The sequence below is a fragment of the Musa acuminata genome, chromosome BXJ1-1 (genome assembly GCF_036884655.1).
Source record: "Musa acuminata AAA Group cultivar baxijiao chromosome BXJ1-1, Cavendish_Baxijiao_AAA, whole genome shotgun sequence".
NCBI classification, from domain to species: domain Eukaryota; kingdom Viridiplantae; phylum Streptophyta; class Magnoliopsida; order Zingiberales; family Musaceae; genus Musa; species Musa acuminata.
Genome location: NC_088327.1, coordinates 312,602 through 331,059, shown reverse-complemented (window position 1 = coordinate 331,059; position 18,458 = coordinate 312,602). Strand labels below are relative to the sequence as shown.

The window sequence follows — 18,458 nt, the reverse complement described above, 5'->3', positions numbered from 1 at the left end:
GAATCTGAAGTAGAGCATTTCTATGTTTTACCAGTTTTTCGTATCCCAAATCGACCGATTAAAGCTTTCATAAAACATGTTGTGACATCGAAGCTGCAGAATCAAAACGAAAAGAGAACCCCTCCATCGGGTGCTAAATCTGCCGAAAAGCTAATCCGCCCTAACCAACAAGGATGCATCGCATCCGTCTCTATGTAGCAACACGTGAGATGTGACAGCAGAATGACTTTTGAGACCACAAGCAAGCATCGATCGAGGACTAAGAAGCTAAATCTAGCGAATCCCCCGCCGAGAACAACTAAAGAAAGGACGGAAGCGAAATCAAGTGCAGAGATAAAGATCCGAATAAAGACCCCTGATCGAGCGAGACCTAGGCTTCAGAGACGAGAGGGCAGCGGTAGTCGAGGAACTTGTCGCCCTCGGAGAAGGAGATGGAACCGGCGTCCCTCCTCGTTCTTGTCGGCTTCGCCATCTCGCTCGCGCTCTCTTCGTTCTTTCCCTCGCTCCGCCCCTCCCGCGATCCAAACAAATGTACCCCACCTTTGAATCATTTCGAAGCAGAGGGAAACCCAAATACCAACTCGGCCGAACTTAGACCGGTCCATCGGGCGATTGGTTCGCGGATATAATTGAGCCTAACTTGAACCGGTCCATGGCCCACAGGTCCAGGTCTGAGAAGAGGTGTTTGTGCACCTTATGAGCCCAATAAGGCAGCGTGAGGATATCTCATGGCTCTCTTGGTCTTTGTGGATGCCCCGCAAGTCACGTCCGTCATGAGTGCATGCTCTCTCTCTCTCTCTCTCTCTCTCGTGAAACCAACAAAGAGCAACAGTTTGTTTCGCTGAGTATAGGTTGATTAAGCTTATGAGATGCATTATACATAGGACCGCGACCTATAAAACAATCTGTGCTACTTTACTCATCCTTACAATATCGAAACAAAGAGGACGCTATCGACCACGAGCAGAGGGAAGAAGGACGACGGATGGGGAGTTGGATATGGATGATGGCGATCGAGATGGAGCGGGGGTTCTTCTAATGACCAACCCCGGGGCTCGGCCCGGAAACGTTGATGCCGTCGGTGGTGAAGTGAGTCACATTGTGGCCTCCACCGCCGGGGCTCGGCCCTCCGACTTTCATCTCTCCCTGAACGAAGCCGACAACCTTGTCACCGGCGCCGCCACGTCGTTGTTCCAGGTTTCTCAGCGGCCTCGCTAGCGCCGACACCACGACCGACATGAGGATGGCCAAGTACAGAACCCTAGACCGGGAAGCCATGGCGAGCGATATCGATGAAGGAGAGGAGGAGGAGTAGTTATTACATGGGAGGAAGCAGCTAATGTCGTCCCTCTTTATATGAAGTTTAGAGGAACGTAATTTCCACCACGTGGTTTCGCTGCATGCGGCAACCGAGGAAGCATCGCGGTGGATGCATGGGGAGGCCAAATTCGAGCGGTGAGACGACCATGGATGGAGTCGGAAATCAAAGGGAATCGATCCTTGTGGTGCGGACAAAGAGATGGTGCGTGCAGTGGGAATCGACGGTGACATGTTGCTTCTCTGATCGCATTGGTTGGTTCGAGTTGGAGGAGGACCACTTGCTCGATGGCTGCTTTTGACTAAGACGAGAGTTAGCACATAATGGTGACGTCCGAGAAGCTAATGCGCAGATGAAGTGGTGACAAGGACGTGTGGATTGGTCAACGGAGGACTCGCTCATGAAGTGACCTTCTTGCCGGTCGGTGGCTGCATGAATGGGTAGTAAGTAGATTAGTTTGAATTGGAATCAAATAGGATCTATGTAATTTATCGATTTATCGATTAGATTTGCACACCCCAAAGATTGAGGGAATCATCGGAGGAATTCGTGGGGGCAGAAATGTTCGATTCGGATGTGCAATCGGAACGTGGGATGTCTGGTGGCATTGGCAGGCTAGAATTGTGATCCGACGTCGTGTTGTGAATAAAGAGCCCGAGGCCAGTGGATGCTTGCTTATACAAAAAATGAGAAGACGACACAGATCAAATTCCAGGATGGCGAAGGTTGGCAGCAGATAAAATGAATGAGCTAATCGAGGCAGGCATGCATGGTGGGTGCGTTCACGGGCCGGACGATAACGAGGATGAGGTTTCCGGCGTGGCGATGGGAACGACGTGACTTTGTTGTCTACCCACGGAGGGAAGGAATATACCTCCTTCCCTTTGTCTCTTCTTTCTTTTGCCTCCTCCGTGTTCATGTTGGATGGTGCTCCGGATTTAGAGATTGGACGCTCGAATTCGAGGACCCGTCGGTATTCACCACATATTGTTGTGTCTCGTGTTCAACGTCCCATCACCATCACATCCCTGCTGATTGCAACATCTTGTTGTCGGGTTTGACGGGTATTTTGAGATCCTTCCACCCGAAACCGTTTGATAATAAAGAATTTTAAGTAAGAGAATAATACTTCATTGTTTTATAAAATCTTTGGATATGAATTATTGTACTTAGAGAATTCTTTTTTTTTTTTAAACTTATGAATGATGACGATCTCTGGGTTAAGTGGTAGGAATTTGTGGTTTTTCCTTGCGTGTTAAAATAATTCGATTTCTCTCCACAAATCTAGTAAGTATTAGAACTTGCTTATTATTATTATTATTCTATATTTATATTTTTATTATTTATTGTCGATCATTTGGTATCGATGTTTTCTTCTTTCCAACTATCTATCAGCAATCGTTGACAAAAGCAACTATTTACTCTTATTGACGAAGTTATTCGGGATTGTCTCTCCCTTATCGTCTACACGAACAAAATACAAATACCGCCTGGGAGGGAGAGATTGATACTTTCATTTGGAAGCCACCTCAAATATCATCTCCAACACTCATTCGGATTTATATCCTATTAAGTTGACTCGAACATATTGTTTTATCTTATACTATTTTATGATTTCCTCTAACACTATTTTATTATCTCTCCGTTTACTTTGGCTCCCGAACTATTTCTTTATCTTATAATATCGTAGAGTCGTCGATTCCAAATTTCCACGAGATAGTTTCAAGTTTGATGGCGGTGCAGCTTCATTCAAAGACAAACAAAGTGGTCAATCGATGACCATGGAAAAAGTGTGTACATTGCAGCTTCCTTCTTCCTCTTCTCCTTTCTCTCTATTTATTTATACATGCCTCCAGGAATCAACATCACTCGCTCCACCATCTTCTCCGGTTCTGTTGGTGTTATATGATTCGTTGACTGATTCAAAGGGACAATAACTTCTTGATGTTCTTTTGATCGAAGCTCTCTTTTCTTCCTCGTCTTAGCAGAGAATGAACCCACTAGTCCTTAATCGATAATCATAGTTCATAATATATGTATGCATTATTCCCCGAAGCATGTCAAATTCCATAATAACAACAATAACTGTGCGAGCGATTCAAGTGTGTTTTATTTGGCACCATGCAATCAATCGGATAGAGCTCAAACCGTGGGGTCGACGTGCCCATGCCCGCTGCTGGCTGTCTTCCTTATCTCGTCCACCAGGGCTTGGATGTGGCGGTCCGACGACCCGCCCTCCGCCACCGCCTTCGTCGCCGCCTCCCTCCACTCAGCCGCCCTCCTTCCGATCGCCTCCGCGAGCTGGCCCCGCGTCACCGCCGCCACGCACCGCTCCACGTCCTCCCGCGTCGCCGGGGCCCGCAGGTGCACCCCGACGCCGTACGCCTCCACCAGGAACTTGGAGTTCGGTACCTGGTCACCCCACTGCGGGTACGTCACCAGCGGCACGCCGGCCGTCAGCGCCTCCAGCGTCGAGTTCCACCCGCAGTGGGTCACGAAGCAGGCGACGGCGGGGTGCGTGAGTACGCGGTCCTGGGGGCTCCACCCCACCACCAGCCCCCGATCGCCGACCGACTCGAGGAAGCCCTCCGGCAGCAGCGCATGCTTGTCGCCCCGCACCACCCATAGGAAGGGCCGGCCGCAGTCGCTGAGCCCCCACGCCAGCTCCGCCGTCTCCTCCTTGCTCAGCACCACCACGCTGCCCACCGACACGTACACGACGGAGCGCGGCGCCTGCGACTCCAGCCACTCCGTGCAGTCGGCCACCTCGAAGATGTCGCTCCGGATGTCGGAGCGCTGCGAGTTTTGGTCCGGCTCCACCAGCGGCCCCACGGGTATGATGGGCAGCCGGTGGGAGATGGCGTCGATGGCGTCGCGCTCCAGCTCTTGGAAGGAGTTTGCGAACACCCACGACGCCTTGGAGATGTTGTGGAACTGTTCCAGGATCACCTTCTTCAGCATCTTGTAGGGAGAGGAAGGATGAAGGAAGGTGGGTATCTCGCCCTCCTCGAGCGGCGGCAGGCCTGGCAGATTCACGGTGACGTGGGGGTCGTCCTCGGTGGGGAACTTCGCCAGGGAGTGATAGTAGCCGTAGTAGGCGATGAAGACGGCGCAGGACTGAACCCAAAGGACGCCGCTAGGGATGCCCATGTCGGCGGCCACATCGAGCGCCCACGGCACGAAGGGGTTGTTGATGATGCAGGACACCGGGCGGCCGGCGTCGGCGTGGCGGCGGATGAGGTCGGATATGGCCGGCGGGCCAGTGGCTCGGAGGGCGGCCATGAGGACGTCGAGGTCGCCGCGGCGGGGGTCGTCGACGGGCAGGTCGTCGGAGTAGAACTCGAAGCGGATGAAGCCACGGCCGACGGGAACGGGGACGCCGAGGGCGGAGTTGGCGGTGGAGGAGGAGATCCGGTGGCCGATGTCGTGGGTGGAGCAGAGGGTGACGAGGAGGCCCTTGGCGGCGATGCGCTTGGCGAAGCGGAGCAGGGGGTTGAGGTGGCCTTGGGCGGGGAAGGAGACCATGAGGACGTGAGGCATGTGGGCGGTGGTGCCGTCGCCGTGGCCGCTGCTGGCGTTACCTCCTTCCGTGACGATGGCCATCTGGCGGCGGCGGTGTCCTCTGGAAGAGAGCGAACCTAGGGAGCCGTAATAGCAAGGAGAAGGGAGAGCGGGTGAGGTGGGCGTTCTCTGGCTTTTAGGAGGTGGTTGGCTCGATGGGAGGCTTTGGAAATAGCGCAACATGGGTAAGACAAGCCGGCGGTCGGCGTCGGTGTGAGGATAGCAGTGACGTAGCACTTTTTGGTTCGTAGACTCCGAAATCACTTGGATTCATTTTTATTTTAATTATTTTAGTTATCTCGACCACAGACGCATAAAATAACAATAAAACCTGTCATCCCAGCCGTAGTGTGTGACGCTGGCATCCCTCGTGGCTTGGGATCCTTTTGTGATGCAGTAAAAGGACATACCGGTCACGCACGTGATGCAGTGGCCGATGACGGATCGATCGACGTTCGAGGGTTAGATGAGATCAAAAGGTAACGGACGAGAGAGACGGACGAGTGATCGCCCCCCAACAATTTGGTCGTCGCGCGATCGATCACTCACGCATTCATGAGAGATGCAGCAGCAGTCTCGAGCGACGACGAGGTCGTCTCCATCAGTAGCTGCTATCCACCGGAACTGATACCATCACACATCAGTCTATACAACAAAACATATATCCAAATAAGAGCCTATTTACATGCACCTTTTGAGGTGTGTCTTACTGGCTTAAGATCTCCTTTCACATGTATGACCTTTCAGCATCAATGAGAAATTACACTTGCGATTTTTTTCCCATCTACAGTTACGCCAAAAGACATGAAATCATAATATACACACTAGCATAATCCCGTGGAATAAACATGTCAGTAACTGCTAGAACATCCCCGGGATTTCAAGAACCTTATCAGGTCACCGTAGACATCATCTTTTGCCTTCACACTCAAGATGAAGTCGATATGACCATAATTATCAATGTAGAGCAACTCTGGCTTCGATTTCAACTCCTCCAGTGTATGCTGTACGTCCGTGGGGTCTGCTAATGCGTCTTTACCGCCATAACCCATCCATAAGGGCAATGAATCCGGGATGTCTGCCAAATCAAATGCTGGGGGATGCAGGCTGCGATAATGTACAAGGTTGCCCCAGAACCCGTAGTCATATTTTGCAAAGGTGCCTTTCCGGATCACTGCCAAATTACAAAGACCATGTTAGATGATGTTTACCTCACCTGTGGTGGATGATTCTCAAACCAAAGACCGAGAAAGGAACAACTAGCAATGCAAGAACTAAATCTTTAGGCAATCTTTTTTTCTTTTTTTTTCGGAAGGTTCTCGGGGACCAGCAATAGTTATCATGTCATGCCAGAACATCTAGAGATGGCTATCGCTAACTGACACAAGTTATGAGAACCCGAAATTGCTGAAACTTGGCACTGTACTAGAGAAAGTAGTAGCAACATCGTGAATTACAACACATACTTTGGAAAAGATGGTGCAGGTTCTTTGTTGAAGATGGATGAGGTTCAAACTCCAAATAGTAGGCCATTCGAGACATGTTGAAGCAACAATTTTCCCCTGCAGAATACCCATATTTAAAGATCATCAGCATAAAAAAAAGTGTCAATCTCTTTTATCATAATTTGTTACCTTGTATAAAGGTATTTCAAAGTCTGAAGATTCAAAGTCTGAAGAAAGCACAGATGGGTAGGTGATCAAACTATATAGAGATTTAGAGAACACAGAAAAAAAGGCGGACAAAAGTGCCATCGAAAGTGTGCAGCAACATATCAACTATGAATTCGAGTAGTAACAATAACACAAAAATGAAGCAGGCCCGTCGATGACAAACAAGTGATTGACAAACTAGAAGCACAAAAGAGTGCCTACAGCAAAGTAACTTGCTCTATGTTTGCCACAACTTTTCCTCTCTTTTTTTCTCTTCAGTTTATGCTTGAAGTTCCAGACTGTTGCATACTTTCTTTCCCTTTCTTAGTTTCTAATGGATTTGAACATCATCCAAATTTTAACACAGTTGACTGCATTTAGTACCGACAAGGAATCATCTGCGCCTTAAGTTCTGGAAGCCAGCAACACGATATATTCACAGCATTCACTTACTATGACATTACAATCTCATGTGATTTGACCAACTGGGATGATATTCCACTGAAGACTCTAAATTTCCTCCTTACATAAGTGATTTCATGGAAACAAAATCAGAGATATATAGGTTCACTGGCAGAAACATGACAACAACATAAACCAAAAGAACAGCCTAAATTGTTCCAATTTAACCTATAATTTAGTGAAGGCTTGATCCATTTTACATTCATGTTCATTATTTTTCACAGTTTTTAATTCTTTTAAGCGGTATTACTCAGGAAAAAACAGGAATAACACATTTTCGGCGAACCAAGCCTTTTAAAGACAAACCATAAAATGTTATGCTAACATTGGTGGCCAACCTGTTATTGAAGACAGCAAGTTGTTGCAGTCCATGTGGCCATCACATACTGAATCTATTATTTGAACACCCATATCACTGCATATGATAAATTTTCCATAAACAACTGCTCAAAGAAGGATAAAAGAATTCTTGTCAAAGGAAAATAATCAGACAAACCAATATCAGACCTTCGAAAATTTAGCTGATGAATGCCCATGCTGAGAAGCATCTATCACACAGAAACAAAGAAGCAAGTCAAATTCGATGCACAAGAATTTTTTTTCTCAAAATCTCCCAATTCACCAAGAGTTACCTCATCAAGACGCATGAACACTGCTCTAAGGACAAAACTTGAAGTGATGTGGTCTAAATATGAAATAGGGCATAGAAGAGCAGCAGATTCAATCATCTCGACCATATCTGGCATGGTGAAAGCAGCTAAAGCCATGATAGTTCCCTATCAAAAATACAAAAATTTCTGTGTAAACAAATCTTCACATCTGCTGTTCGCTGAAAAACATCAGAACATGCTAAATTGTTGGAAAGAAATGGTTCATGAAAGTAATTATGCCTGCGAATGCCCTATGTAGGAAACTTTGTAATTTGTCACAGAGTACACATAGCTTATCATAGCCAACAAGTCGTATTGAGCTAGTTCCTGCCAACTCCAATCCCAAAATGCCTGAAGAAATAGTAAAAACAATGTAATTAGAAAATTAATATAATACACTAATCATATGCAGAGAAAGAAGAATATAGAAATCAGGCACGAAGAGAAATGCATGGACCATTTATCATGAACATAAAGGGATCCCGGCAAATAGAAAGAAAGTATAAGATCATAGCTCACTGTAAATTCACGTAATATAAGGAATATGAAATACAATTTGATTATACCTTGTCATAAACAGATAAAGTGGTATGTCCATGACTCCATCGTGTGCCACGTACATTCCCAACCCAAACATCAAAACCACTATCGGCAAGGATAAAACCTAGTGACTCCTCAAAGGAATTCATGAACCATGTATCTCCACCCTGTCAGCAAAGAAAGCAAACAAAAGAGGGAATTATGTCTTACATTTAGTTTAGCACCACATCATATGATGTGCAATTTCAGATATCAACATCACAACACATACCAATTCAATAGTTGATAACAACAAGAATGTACCGTAGCAAGAAAATATACTTTGAAACTATAGGAATTTAAATATGATGAAAGAAACAAAGTTCTAAGCTTGAGGCTTCTAGTCAAGACCTGAAAAAGACCATGCTGAAGGAAAACCGGGGGACCAGGTTTTCCTTTTAAAGCTTTTCTCCCGTGTGGAATTCGTTGAATAGTTAAAAGGTAGCCATCTTTAGTCTCAACCTGCAATTTTCACTTGCCAATTAGCACTTGGATTTGTGTTTCAGAAAAGGACAAGAAGGCTCAGCGTTGGTTAGAGCATAATGTCAGAAATAATATCTTGATATAAAACAATATCAGCTAAGCTGCAGTATAAAATGTCATGTGAATGTAATGGAAGAATCAAGGCAGAGACAGGTAGGACTGCCTTTGCCTTCACCTCCAGAAGACTTGTGCTTACACAATTGTTTTAAGTAAATCAGACTGAGAGTCACTAACTCAACAAACTGGTGAATGGTCAGCTTACATCAGCAAGAGACAACATGCTAATAGGATACAAGTCAACTAGGTAATTCCCATCATAATTGTGCAAGTTATTAAGGAGAGACATGGGAAGACAAAGACGCATGTCCTGTAATTATTAAATCTAGTTATACACACAAGATGTATCTTAAACTTTTCACCATTCAATTGATATAAATGTATTTATTATACACTCTTGCTAGCTTCTAGATGTCTTTCTAACAATATTTATGGTTGCACGACATAGATTATGATCATCACAGGTGCAACAGCGGTGAGCTTATACAATTATTCAAGAAAAACCTGAATGAGAACGAGTAACTAACAAAATCAGTAAACTGTTAGCTTATATCGGTTACAGACAACACATTATAACTCAATAAAGTAATTTCACCATAATTATGCAGGCAGAGATAACATGGTAAATACTTGCAGATTAGATACATCTTACATTTTCAGAGTAACATTGATACAAATGTCCTGGGCAGTCAGTTTTAGCAAATTCTAGATGTTTTTCTGAGTAACTTTATGATATCACCGATAGTTAAAGAGAAGACCCTTTTAAGGGAGCACACCGATGTTTAGGATTTATCATGAAATAGCCCTTTGGTTCTACCTTGGCAAAACCTGTTGGGTTCTGACATCGACATTCAGTTTAACTATGCTCTATTTACAAGTAAGCTGCTTTGTGCTCATATAACCAACAAATCTTTGCACCCAACTGTTTGAACTTTTCCCACTATTCGGCTCAATTGTACACGAAGTAACATGAAGATTTGAGCATCATACATTTTGTTTCTCACTCGATCTACTTGGTCCTCATGTTTTTCGTTTTTTTCTGAAACAAAAGAAGTACTATGATGAACTAAACAGCAGCATACAAAATGTTGAGGAGGTCATGGTTACTCCTTGTACGTGCAGCTAAGCAGTTCTTGGTCCTCATCTTAAGACAAAATCCTCTCATATGAATCCAGTCTCCGAATCCCTCAAAAGTAAGTTTACCTATAAAATAACCACTCAATCATAGCCAAGAAGTGCTTCCTTCTTTTACTCCTTTGAGTTACCATACGACTTCCCAAGTCCATGAATCTTCGGCAAGTCATGTCACTTATATCTCAACTCTTCTACTACATAGAGGTGCAACGCTAAAGGCACTTTCCAGATTGTGAAATGACCGTAAGAAAGTAGCCAACTAGCATTCATTTCTTATGCTAAAGGCACTTTAGTTAATGTTCAGATTATAGTGATACGATCAAACATCACACTACCAAACGAACCGATCGATCAACAAACATACATGCACTGGAATTTTCTCAAGAATGAAATAAGAGCTATGATTCCCCCATCCGGTATTTGGTGCTTCGTTACTCCATAACCTCCAAAATCTTCGCACTCTGGTTCTTGAGAAACAATTTTTCTACGTTAAGTAACGAAATTTAATGCTGGAACTTCGATCGAGAAGCAGACATGCACCAAAATGGAAAATTCTTTCTAAATCAAAGAGGAATAGGGGGAGAAAGCGGTACGGTGTGTTCGGAGCAGGGGTAGCCCGACGGTCGGATTAGCAGAGCGCAAAGGCTGTCGGTCGCGGGCGAAGAACTCCGGCCGAGGCTGTACTCGGGGGAGCAGCGGACCCTGCCAAAAAGGAAGAGGAGGAGGAGGAGGAGAGCAACGAAATCAACGCCAGACGATGGCGCTCTCCTCATGTTGGGATGGCCGGTGGCAGGCGATGAGAGTTCCCCGAAGTAGCGGTCGGCTTCCTCGGTCCGCGGCCCGAAGAAAGGAAGAATCGAGGGGGAAAAAAGATCTCTGGGATGGGGGTTACGTTCACCGGAGGTAAGCGGATGCTTGATGGCCCCCAGCGGTCGGTGGAGGAATTCGAGCGCAACGAACGGTGAACATGTTACCCGCCAATCCACCTGTCTTGTGACTGGACAGAGTGGTGAGCTCGGACCCACCGTTGCCTCTGTGGTGGTTTTGGTGAGTCGAATAGAACCGCACGACGACTAATTGGGAGAAGGAAGGACGGATAAGAGGTTCCGCGTCGAGGGTTGATATTTGTTGGGAATATTAGGGGGAAAAAAAGGGGTGCCAAAATTGAATATTAAATTAAGTTGATATTCTGAATGGATGATTTTAATGGGATCCGATTTGAATTTTAGATCCGGTAATTGATGGAAGTTTAGCTCAAAATGTAGGTTACTATGAACCTTAATTTGGATTTACTAAAATCCGAGGTGGATCCAACCCAAAACTGATCCGGAATAACTCATGGATGGTCTTCTCTTGCGAGGATTAAGATTCGGATCTGTTGGGAAACAATAATTATTAGGAATTTATCATTATTATTATTATTATTATTATTATTATTATTATTATATATATATATATATATATGATTTAACATGTGATTGTTTTGATTCGCAAGTTACCTACTTTTGCGTACTAAATAATTCTAGTTAGTTGACTTCCAATTTCTTCATTATTGTTCCTTAGGTTGGCGTGGTCAATATTTTTATGGTGAGAATTATTTTAATTTTACCTGATGACTCATGATATAATAATAATAATAATAATAATAGAGATCGTCTTTATCATTAGCATAGTGATTTGGTACGAAAGACTATGAGATTGCTAAATTATTAAAAAAACTTGTTATGATTCTTAATAAAATTATGGGTTAAAATTTTTATTTTTAAATATGACCCTCTAATCTATGGGGACGATCGAAATCGAAATCGAAATCGAAATCGAAATCTCGAAGACTACTTGAGGAAATTATAACCTTTTTTATTTCTTACATTGCACTCTTTTGGAAGCACTTTGGTAAGTAGTGTTGCTTAAGAAAGTAAGTAGGAGATTTGACGGGTTGGAAGACGGTTTTGTAATTAAATATGATTTTTAAAATCAAGATTTTTCGTTTAGAAGTTTCTTTACGATTGTCTCCCTATCTGTTGATGCCTTTCTAGCATCATTCACTATCAGATTAATTATTATTAATCTTAACTCAGTATCTTACTTTTGTTGGTGAACCTTTACGTCGTAGGCGATGAGTCAGCATGGTTCGATCTAATCCTTGATGTGCAATATTATCCACGCGGAGACTTGGGCGACTAAAGTGAGCGTCGGCCGAACTGAGTCGTGAGTCTCATCGCCTGTTTCTTCGTCGTCGAGCTCTTGCACTCAAGTCGAGATCGGGAGGGGGATTTTTTGACTCGACCCCTTCGAAGCTTAAGTAAGAGTTGAGCAAAATAAAAAAGAGTTAAGTGTTCGAAGAAGTCCCCTCTCATTTGTCATAGGGTTGACTATTATACCTATGAAGGAGTGGTCGATCGAGAGGATGACTTATACCCTATAGACGAGTGCGCGACCATCTCGTACGGGTCGACATCGTGTGATGCTATCTTGAGTTTTACCGAATGGCTCCGTGGTGTCCGACGTCGACTTGTACAGTGCCGAACAATGCAGAGGTCGTGTGATCATCTTGTTCGGGTTTGAGGTGTCGCTTTACGTCAACTTAGAGGTCCTTTGTCTATCACGTGGATGATGCTAAAATATGTCATATCAACTTTTTCTTTTGTTACGATGTTACTCTATCGTTTCGGAATATTAACCAAATCTTCTAACCATTTCAAACTATTATATAATTGACACTTGGTTGTATGCTGATCTTAATAAATAATCCATTGATCTTATATGTAGCATTATTACCGCTGAGTATTGGTTCATTTAAACCAGTGAAAATAATATCAAGTACCATAATCTCATTAGTCAAAAGGTTGACTTTTATACTTTCGAAGGGGTGATCGATCATACGTGGTCCTTTAATGACTAACGATTTATCGAAATGATGTCTTGTACCCTATAGACGAGCGTCGGTCATCCCGTATGGGTCGATGCTGTGCTGTTCCATCCCACATTTTGTGGAACGACCTTGTGGTGTCCGACGCCGTGCGATATCGTCTCAAGTACCATAATCACTTACCAATCTCTACTACTCATTGGCTCTCAAAAGAGTTGGAACATTTGCTTATGATAGCCAACCATGCTACTTTCACTGCTTGCTTGCTTGCTTGCTTGCTTGAGGGCTTCTTTGAGAGATAGAGGATCAAGACGACGACATTGATGGAGATAAGTTGATTCATTCATCTCCCCCTCCTTTCCTGCAAGAGGTGGCTTTGTGATTTGAGTAGAGGATCTCTCCATTCCATGAGTCGATTGTTGTAATCTCTCTTCCACCCTTAGTCAATCTTATTAAAGGAATCGTTAATCCTTGCTTGATTCCTTAAGATTAATTTGGATTGCAAACCCACGTAAGTAGCGACTTTCTATTTATATCACTCTAATTAACTAATTATCATTTGGCAATTAGCTTAAACTCTGGACATCATTAATATCGAGTTTTTCGGATGAATATATATATATATATATATATATATATATATATATATATATATATAAGAATTAGAATAAGAATAAATACCTTAATTTTGCGAATTAATCAGAATCACATAAATCCGAATTAAGCTGCGGCTGACGCTTCGCCCCATTCCGCCACACACTAACACACTAGGAGAGGGCGAGAGAGATTCGTCTGCGGCAGTACAAGGAGAAGCTACGCAAAGAAAGGATCATTGTGTAGATTTCCGGCGTATTCTCCCGCAGCTTCGCCAGGTTTCGCTTCCTCCTCTCCTTGATCGCCTTTTCTTGTTTTGATCTCCGTCTCGTGGTCCAAGGCCTCCCGTATCTACTTAGGATCATGAGGATTCCGCTCTTCTTCTGGGTCGAAGGTCCCCCATCTGTCTGGCCCTCCTACGATACCTGCGATTCGATTCGTATTGGCCGTCGCTAGCATTTAAATTTTAATCCACGATTTCTTTCCCTTCTTTTGGTGAATCGAAGGATCTAATTGTGCATTACTCCCACTTATTTCTGCCGTGTCTGGCCTTTATGATGTCGGATCACAGCAGACGACATCTGAATCGGAGGAAAGACATCTTATTTCTGGCCTACTTTCGTTCCTAATCAAGAAATTGGCATTTCCTGTAACTTGTTTTTGATACGACAAGTTTAATGCATCTCTCTAACTACTTTTGGTTCTGTTTACTGCGTAACTTGACCCTTCATTTATTGCTACCAGTGAACTCTGAAGAAATGTCCTTTTGTTTGATATTGCGTTCGCCTTCCATCTTTCAGTTTATCTGCTTGTAACTAGTTGTTCTGGATATCTGATTTCTGCTTCCCGCTGTTCAAAATCATGGCGATGATTAGAAACATTTTGGTGAAGATTCAACTCGATGGCCGCTGGAAGAGTCATCAACCGGCTTCTGAGGAAGGGCTTTCGGTTCCAATCATCGGTAATGATTTTTCTCTTTCCTTTTTTTTAGTTGATGACGAGGTATATGTTTTAGGTTAGCAAATCGTCATGATTTATGGCAATTCACCATCTAATGACAAAAAAAATAAAGGTTTCATCTCATTCTCAGGTTAAACATGTAGATCTGTATGTGTATAAGATTCGCATATGACAATTTGTTTTTGTCTGGCAAACAAGATGATTGTACGTTCCTTTCATTTTATGTTTTAGGTCTTCAAAATGTTGTTGCATAAGACAAGCAACTGCTGTTGGATGCGATACCATTGTTCGCTCCTTTCCTTTTGTTCATCTTTAAGGCGGCACATATATGAAATCCTACTTTTTAATGCCTTGTAGTGTTTTCTGATTTTGTATAACAAATTGTCCAGTTTTAATTAGATTACAAAAACTCAATGGACTGCTACTCCTGGCTTATCCTCTTATGCCCTTGAGTGTAAGTTTCAGGTCTTTGCTTTATCCAAGAGGTAGATACATTCTATTTCTCAGCTTCTTTTACATATGCTCACTCCAATTATCACAACCATACCAATGCGGTTTCTTCTGAATATAAGTCTTTTGAGTTTATATGATGGTTCAATAGCTATGGTACTAGTAGAGACTACATTTTTTTTTTCAATAGTTATGGTACTTCTGATATCATTCTTTTCGAAAGCTATCTATCTCTATAAGATTTTTGTGTAGGAAAAATATGTGATCTATGTTCTTTAAATTTGTAAGTCGCTTTTTGGCTTCATTAAATCTGATATGTCTGATTTCACCATCTTGATCCTGATCCCAGTCACAGATCCTAAGTTGATCCCGGTATTGATCCCATTTTATAATACTGGTTTCACTAGATGCAATTATAAGACATTTTTTTTATAATAATGGGCAATTACTTAACAATATATGTCATAATTAATTAGAGAATTTGAAACAAAAATTTATTGTTTTTATTCTTCTCTCCTTGTCAAGTACTTCTCAAACCACTCCAAGCTCCAGATAAGCAGAACTTGAATGGGAGAAAGGTAGAAGGCTGGCAGCCAAGTTTTGTTTTTGTTGTTGTGGATTGAGTGGGCTAGCTTGCTTTGTTAGTTCAGTTTGTTTGACTTTATTTGAAATGTTATGCTGGAAGAAAAGTGCTTATCGACCGAGAGTTCTTCATCTTTCATGTAAGGAACATATGGGGGGATCTTCATGTGCTGGTAGGAATATTTGGCTGAGCTTGTAGGGTTTGCCTCGGTGAATTTGTTCACTGGGTTATGTGTGCCTTTCCGATATAGCCAATTATATATCCCTTTCATGTGAAAGATGCTATCATTTCATTTTTCTGTGGTAAGTCTTCGTTGCATATGAAAATTATCTGCTTGGTCTTTCTGACCAGAGGCCTCATATCCAGCAAAAATTGTAGGGTAAAATCATGGAAAAAATGAGGCTGTTAAGCTGTTCTAGGGCTCACTGAAATTCAAATTTTGTTATTGTTAAGGCATCGGTCACGTATGGAATGTCATAATTTATCACCTTTCTCAACAAAAGGATGAGTATTTAAAATACATATGTCTTAGGAATTATTAAGCAAGTACCTGCATTTGGAGAATATATATATATTCCTTACTAAGATATCATATCCTTTGATGTTCTGCCTGTGAATTTGATATGCGGGGGTTCACTGAATTTTCTTTCTTTGATTTGAAAAGTTATGCTGTTTCTGTTCAATTCTTTTAGGTGCAGGCACCATCATTGGTTTCATCCGTAAGGCAGGAGGATGCTGGTATTAAGTCACTAAAAGTCTTCGCACTAATTGGAGCTGGTATTTCTGGTATTCTGAGCTTTGCTACCGTAACATCTGCGGACGAAGCAGAACATGGCTTACCAGCTCCCAGCTATCCATGGCCTCACAAAGGCATTCTCAGTTCTTATGATCATGCATCGTGAGTAAAAGAATGTTGCAATCAGCTTCAGTTTATTAATTTAAATGATTCTTTAAGTAAAATCTGGTGCCAATTTAGTTAAGTTCATCATAATCAACGTCATTGTTTAGATACAAATTTTACCAATGTAGCTAGTACAGCTTTTATGACTCCTTTACATTGAGTCACATTCAATGATTTGATCAGAATTCGTCGTGGCCACCAAGTTTATCAACAAGTTTGTGCTTCTTGCCATTCTATGTCTCTGATTTCATATCGAGATCTTGTCGGTGTGGCTTATACCGAGGAGGAGACAAAAGCAATGGCTGCTGAGATTGAGGTGGTTGATGGTCCCAATGATGAAGGTGAAATGTTCACTCGTCCTGGTAAAGTAAGCGACCGTTTTCCTCAGCCATATCCAAATGAACAAGCAGCCAGATTTGCAAATGGAGGGGCATATCCTCCGGACCTTAGCCTGATTACCAAGGTAAAACTACTGCATGTGAATTTTGGTTTTTTATAACATTTGTTGTCCATGACAGACATCAAATTCTTTCCTTTTCCTTATTCTTTTCCAGGCACGACACAATGGCCAAAATTACGTGTTTGCTCTTCTCACTGGCTACCGTGATCCTCCTGCTGGTGTTTCGGTAAGATTCCAAAAAACTGTACAAAGTTGTCAGTGCTTTCCTGTGAGATTAACAGTCAACATTCATGTAATGTTGTAATTGCTGGCAACAGCTTCTATCATGTACTAAGGTACATCTCATATATACACAACAAGATAATTAACAGATACGAGAAGACGAGAAGTAATGGTTATAAAGTAACTTTTAGTTGGACAAGCATTTGATATTGTTTGCTCTAGGCTCAATCTGACAGTGTATTTCCCGAGCATCAATTGACTTTATTTGTGCTGTAGAATTCCTATATGGTCATGGAGGCGCATTCTGAGAATATGAATCTAGTGATGCATTGAAATAGCAACTTTAGTTTAACTTCCAGAAGCAAAAAATGTCACTTCTTTGTTCTTACAAGTTGCCATTGCTTCTAGAAAAAAGCTAATCCAGCAATTTCACGATGTACGTGACATAATATGTCACCGTGCACAAGTTATTATTTGACACAATCTTGTATTTCCTTTGCTTAATGTGCTTGTGCTAATCTGCATAAGTTTGTGATTTTGTTGAAATTTCTCATTTATTTTGTTGATATAATTGGAAATGCAGATTCGAGATGGACTGCACTATAATCCATACTTTCCTGGTGGTGCAATAGCTATGCCCAAAATGCTTATTGATGGTGCCATTGAATATGAAGATGGTACTCCTGCCACAGAGGCACAGGTATGCTTTCCGATAGTTTCTGCTGTAACATTCTATGTAATCTTCTCCGTATCTTTGTTGGACGTAACTTATGGGTCTCCACCGGTGTTATTACAGATGGGGAAGGATGTTGTTACATTTTTGTCATGGGCAGCAGAGCCCGAGATGGAAGAAAGGAAGCTGGTAACCTTGCAACCCACCTAGACTTGACTTCATGATATTTATGATATCCGTTGATCTCTAGTTTTCTTTGTTTTGGTAGATGGGATTCAAATGGATATTTGTACTGTCTCTCGCTCTGCTCCAAGCTGCTTATTACCGGCGCTTGAAGTGGTCCGTTGTCAAGTCCCGCAAGCTGGTGCTGGATGTCATCAACTAATCCTTTTTTACATGTTAAGGTAGGGTTAGATTTAGTGAGAAAAACAACAATAATGATCTTGGGTGATGTACATGGAAGCGGGATGAGATCACAACTCTAGCAATCTTCTTTTTCTCCCGTCGCCAGAGATAATTATATGGTGTGCGTATCAACTTCTTTTGTGACACGAATATGTTGAGGCTTGTATCACCTTGTTAACATATACTTTTTATAAGATGGTGTCAATCTTCTCAGTTTCAGGCGATGCATGTGGTCACATCTCTAAGCTTCCTTGCTCATACCAGATAAAATCTAGCAATATTTACACTGATTCAGACTGTTCAAGGAAATTGTTAAGTGTAGCATCTGCTATATTCATACATATATTTCTGTGCATCCTTTGGACTAATGCAACCTGGTATATTCGTGCCAACCTCTGTGGCGAGGGGTCCTATGTCTGTTTCCGAAAAAAGCAAATCGATTCACGAACGAAATGATATTAAGATCACTCACGCTGACTTCCATCACGTAGCACACGACAGACAA

General features: G+C 42.6%; 3 protein-coding genes across 5 annotated transcripts; 1 reads left to right on the top strand and 2 right to left on the bottom strand.

Annotated features, from left to right (window-relative positions):
• Positions 1 to 3,339: 3,339 nt before the first annotated feature.
• LOC103981360 (gallate 1-beta-glucosyltransferase) lies at positions 3,340 to 5,033 on the bottom strand. Its single transcript, XM_009398078.3, has one exon. The coding sequence runs from the start codon at positions 4,919 to 4,921 to the stop codon at positions 3,461 to 3,463; it is 1,461 nt and encodes a 486-aa protein (XP_009396353.2). The 5' UTR covers positions 4,922 to 5,033; the 3' UTR covers positions 3,340 to 3,460.
• A 492-nt stretch (positions 5,034 to 5,525) lies between these two features.
• LOC135671927 (triacylglycerol lipase 1-like) lies at positions 5,526 to 10,756 on the bottom strand. The gene is made up of 9 exons (XM_065180363.1): positions 10,490 to 10,756; positions 8,574 to 8,684; positions 8,210 to 8,350; positions 7,884 to 7,994; positions 7,626 to 7,769; positions 7,501 to 7,541; positions 7,332 to 7,408; positions 6,346 to 6,441; positions 5,526 to 6,053 (listed from the first exon to the last, which is right to left on the bottom strand). The coding sequence occupies exons 1-9, from the start codon at positions 10,667 to 10,669 to the stop codon at positions 5,731 to 5,733; spliced, it is 1,224 nt and encodes a 407-aa protein (XP_065036435.1). The 5' UTR covers positions 10,670 to 10,756; the 3' UTR covers positions 5,526 to 5,730.
• A 2,734-nt stretch (positions 10,757 to 13,490) lies between these two features.
• On the top strand, positions 13,491 to 18,172 carry LOC103981335 (cytochrome c1-2, heme protein, mitochondrial). 3 transcript variants are annotated; one of them, XM_009398037.3, is made up of 8 exons: positions 13,491 to 13,637; positions 14,235 to 14,320; positions 16,045 to 16,250; positions 16,437 to 16,716; positions 16,808 to 16,879; positions 17,459 to 17,575; positions 17,672 to 17,737; positions 17,817 to 18,172. In XM_009398037.3, the coding sequence occupies exons 2-8, from the start codon at positions 14,261 to 14,263 to the stop codon at positions 17,931 to 17,933; spliced, it is 918 nt and encodes a 305-aa protein (XP_009396312.1). In that variant the 5' UTR covers positions 13,491 to 13,637; positions 14,235 to 14,260; the 3' UTR covers positions 17,934 to 18,172. The 3 variants fall into 3 exon arrangements, with proteins under 3 accessions (XP_009396312.1, XP_009396321.1, XP_065036179.1); XM_009398046.3 differs by having other exon boundaries at positions 13,498 to 13,637; positions 14,251 to 14,320; XM_065180107.1 differs by having other exon boundaries at positions 13,529 to 13,637; positions 14,160 to 14,320.
• Positions 18,173 to 18,458: the final 286 nt, after the last annotated feature.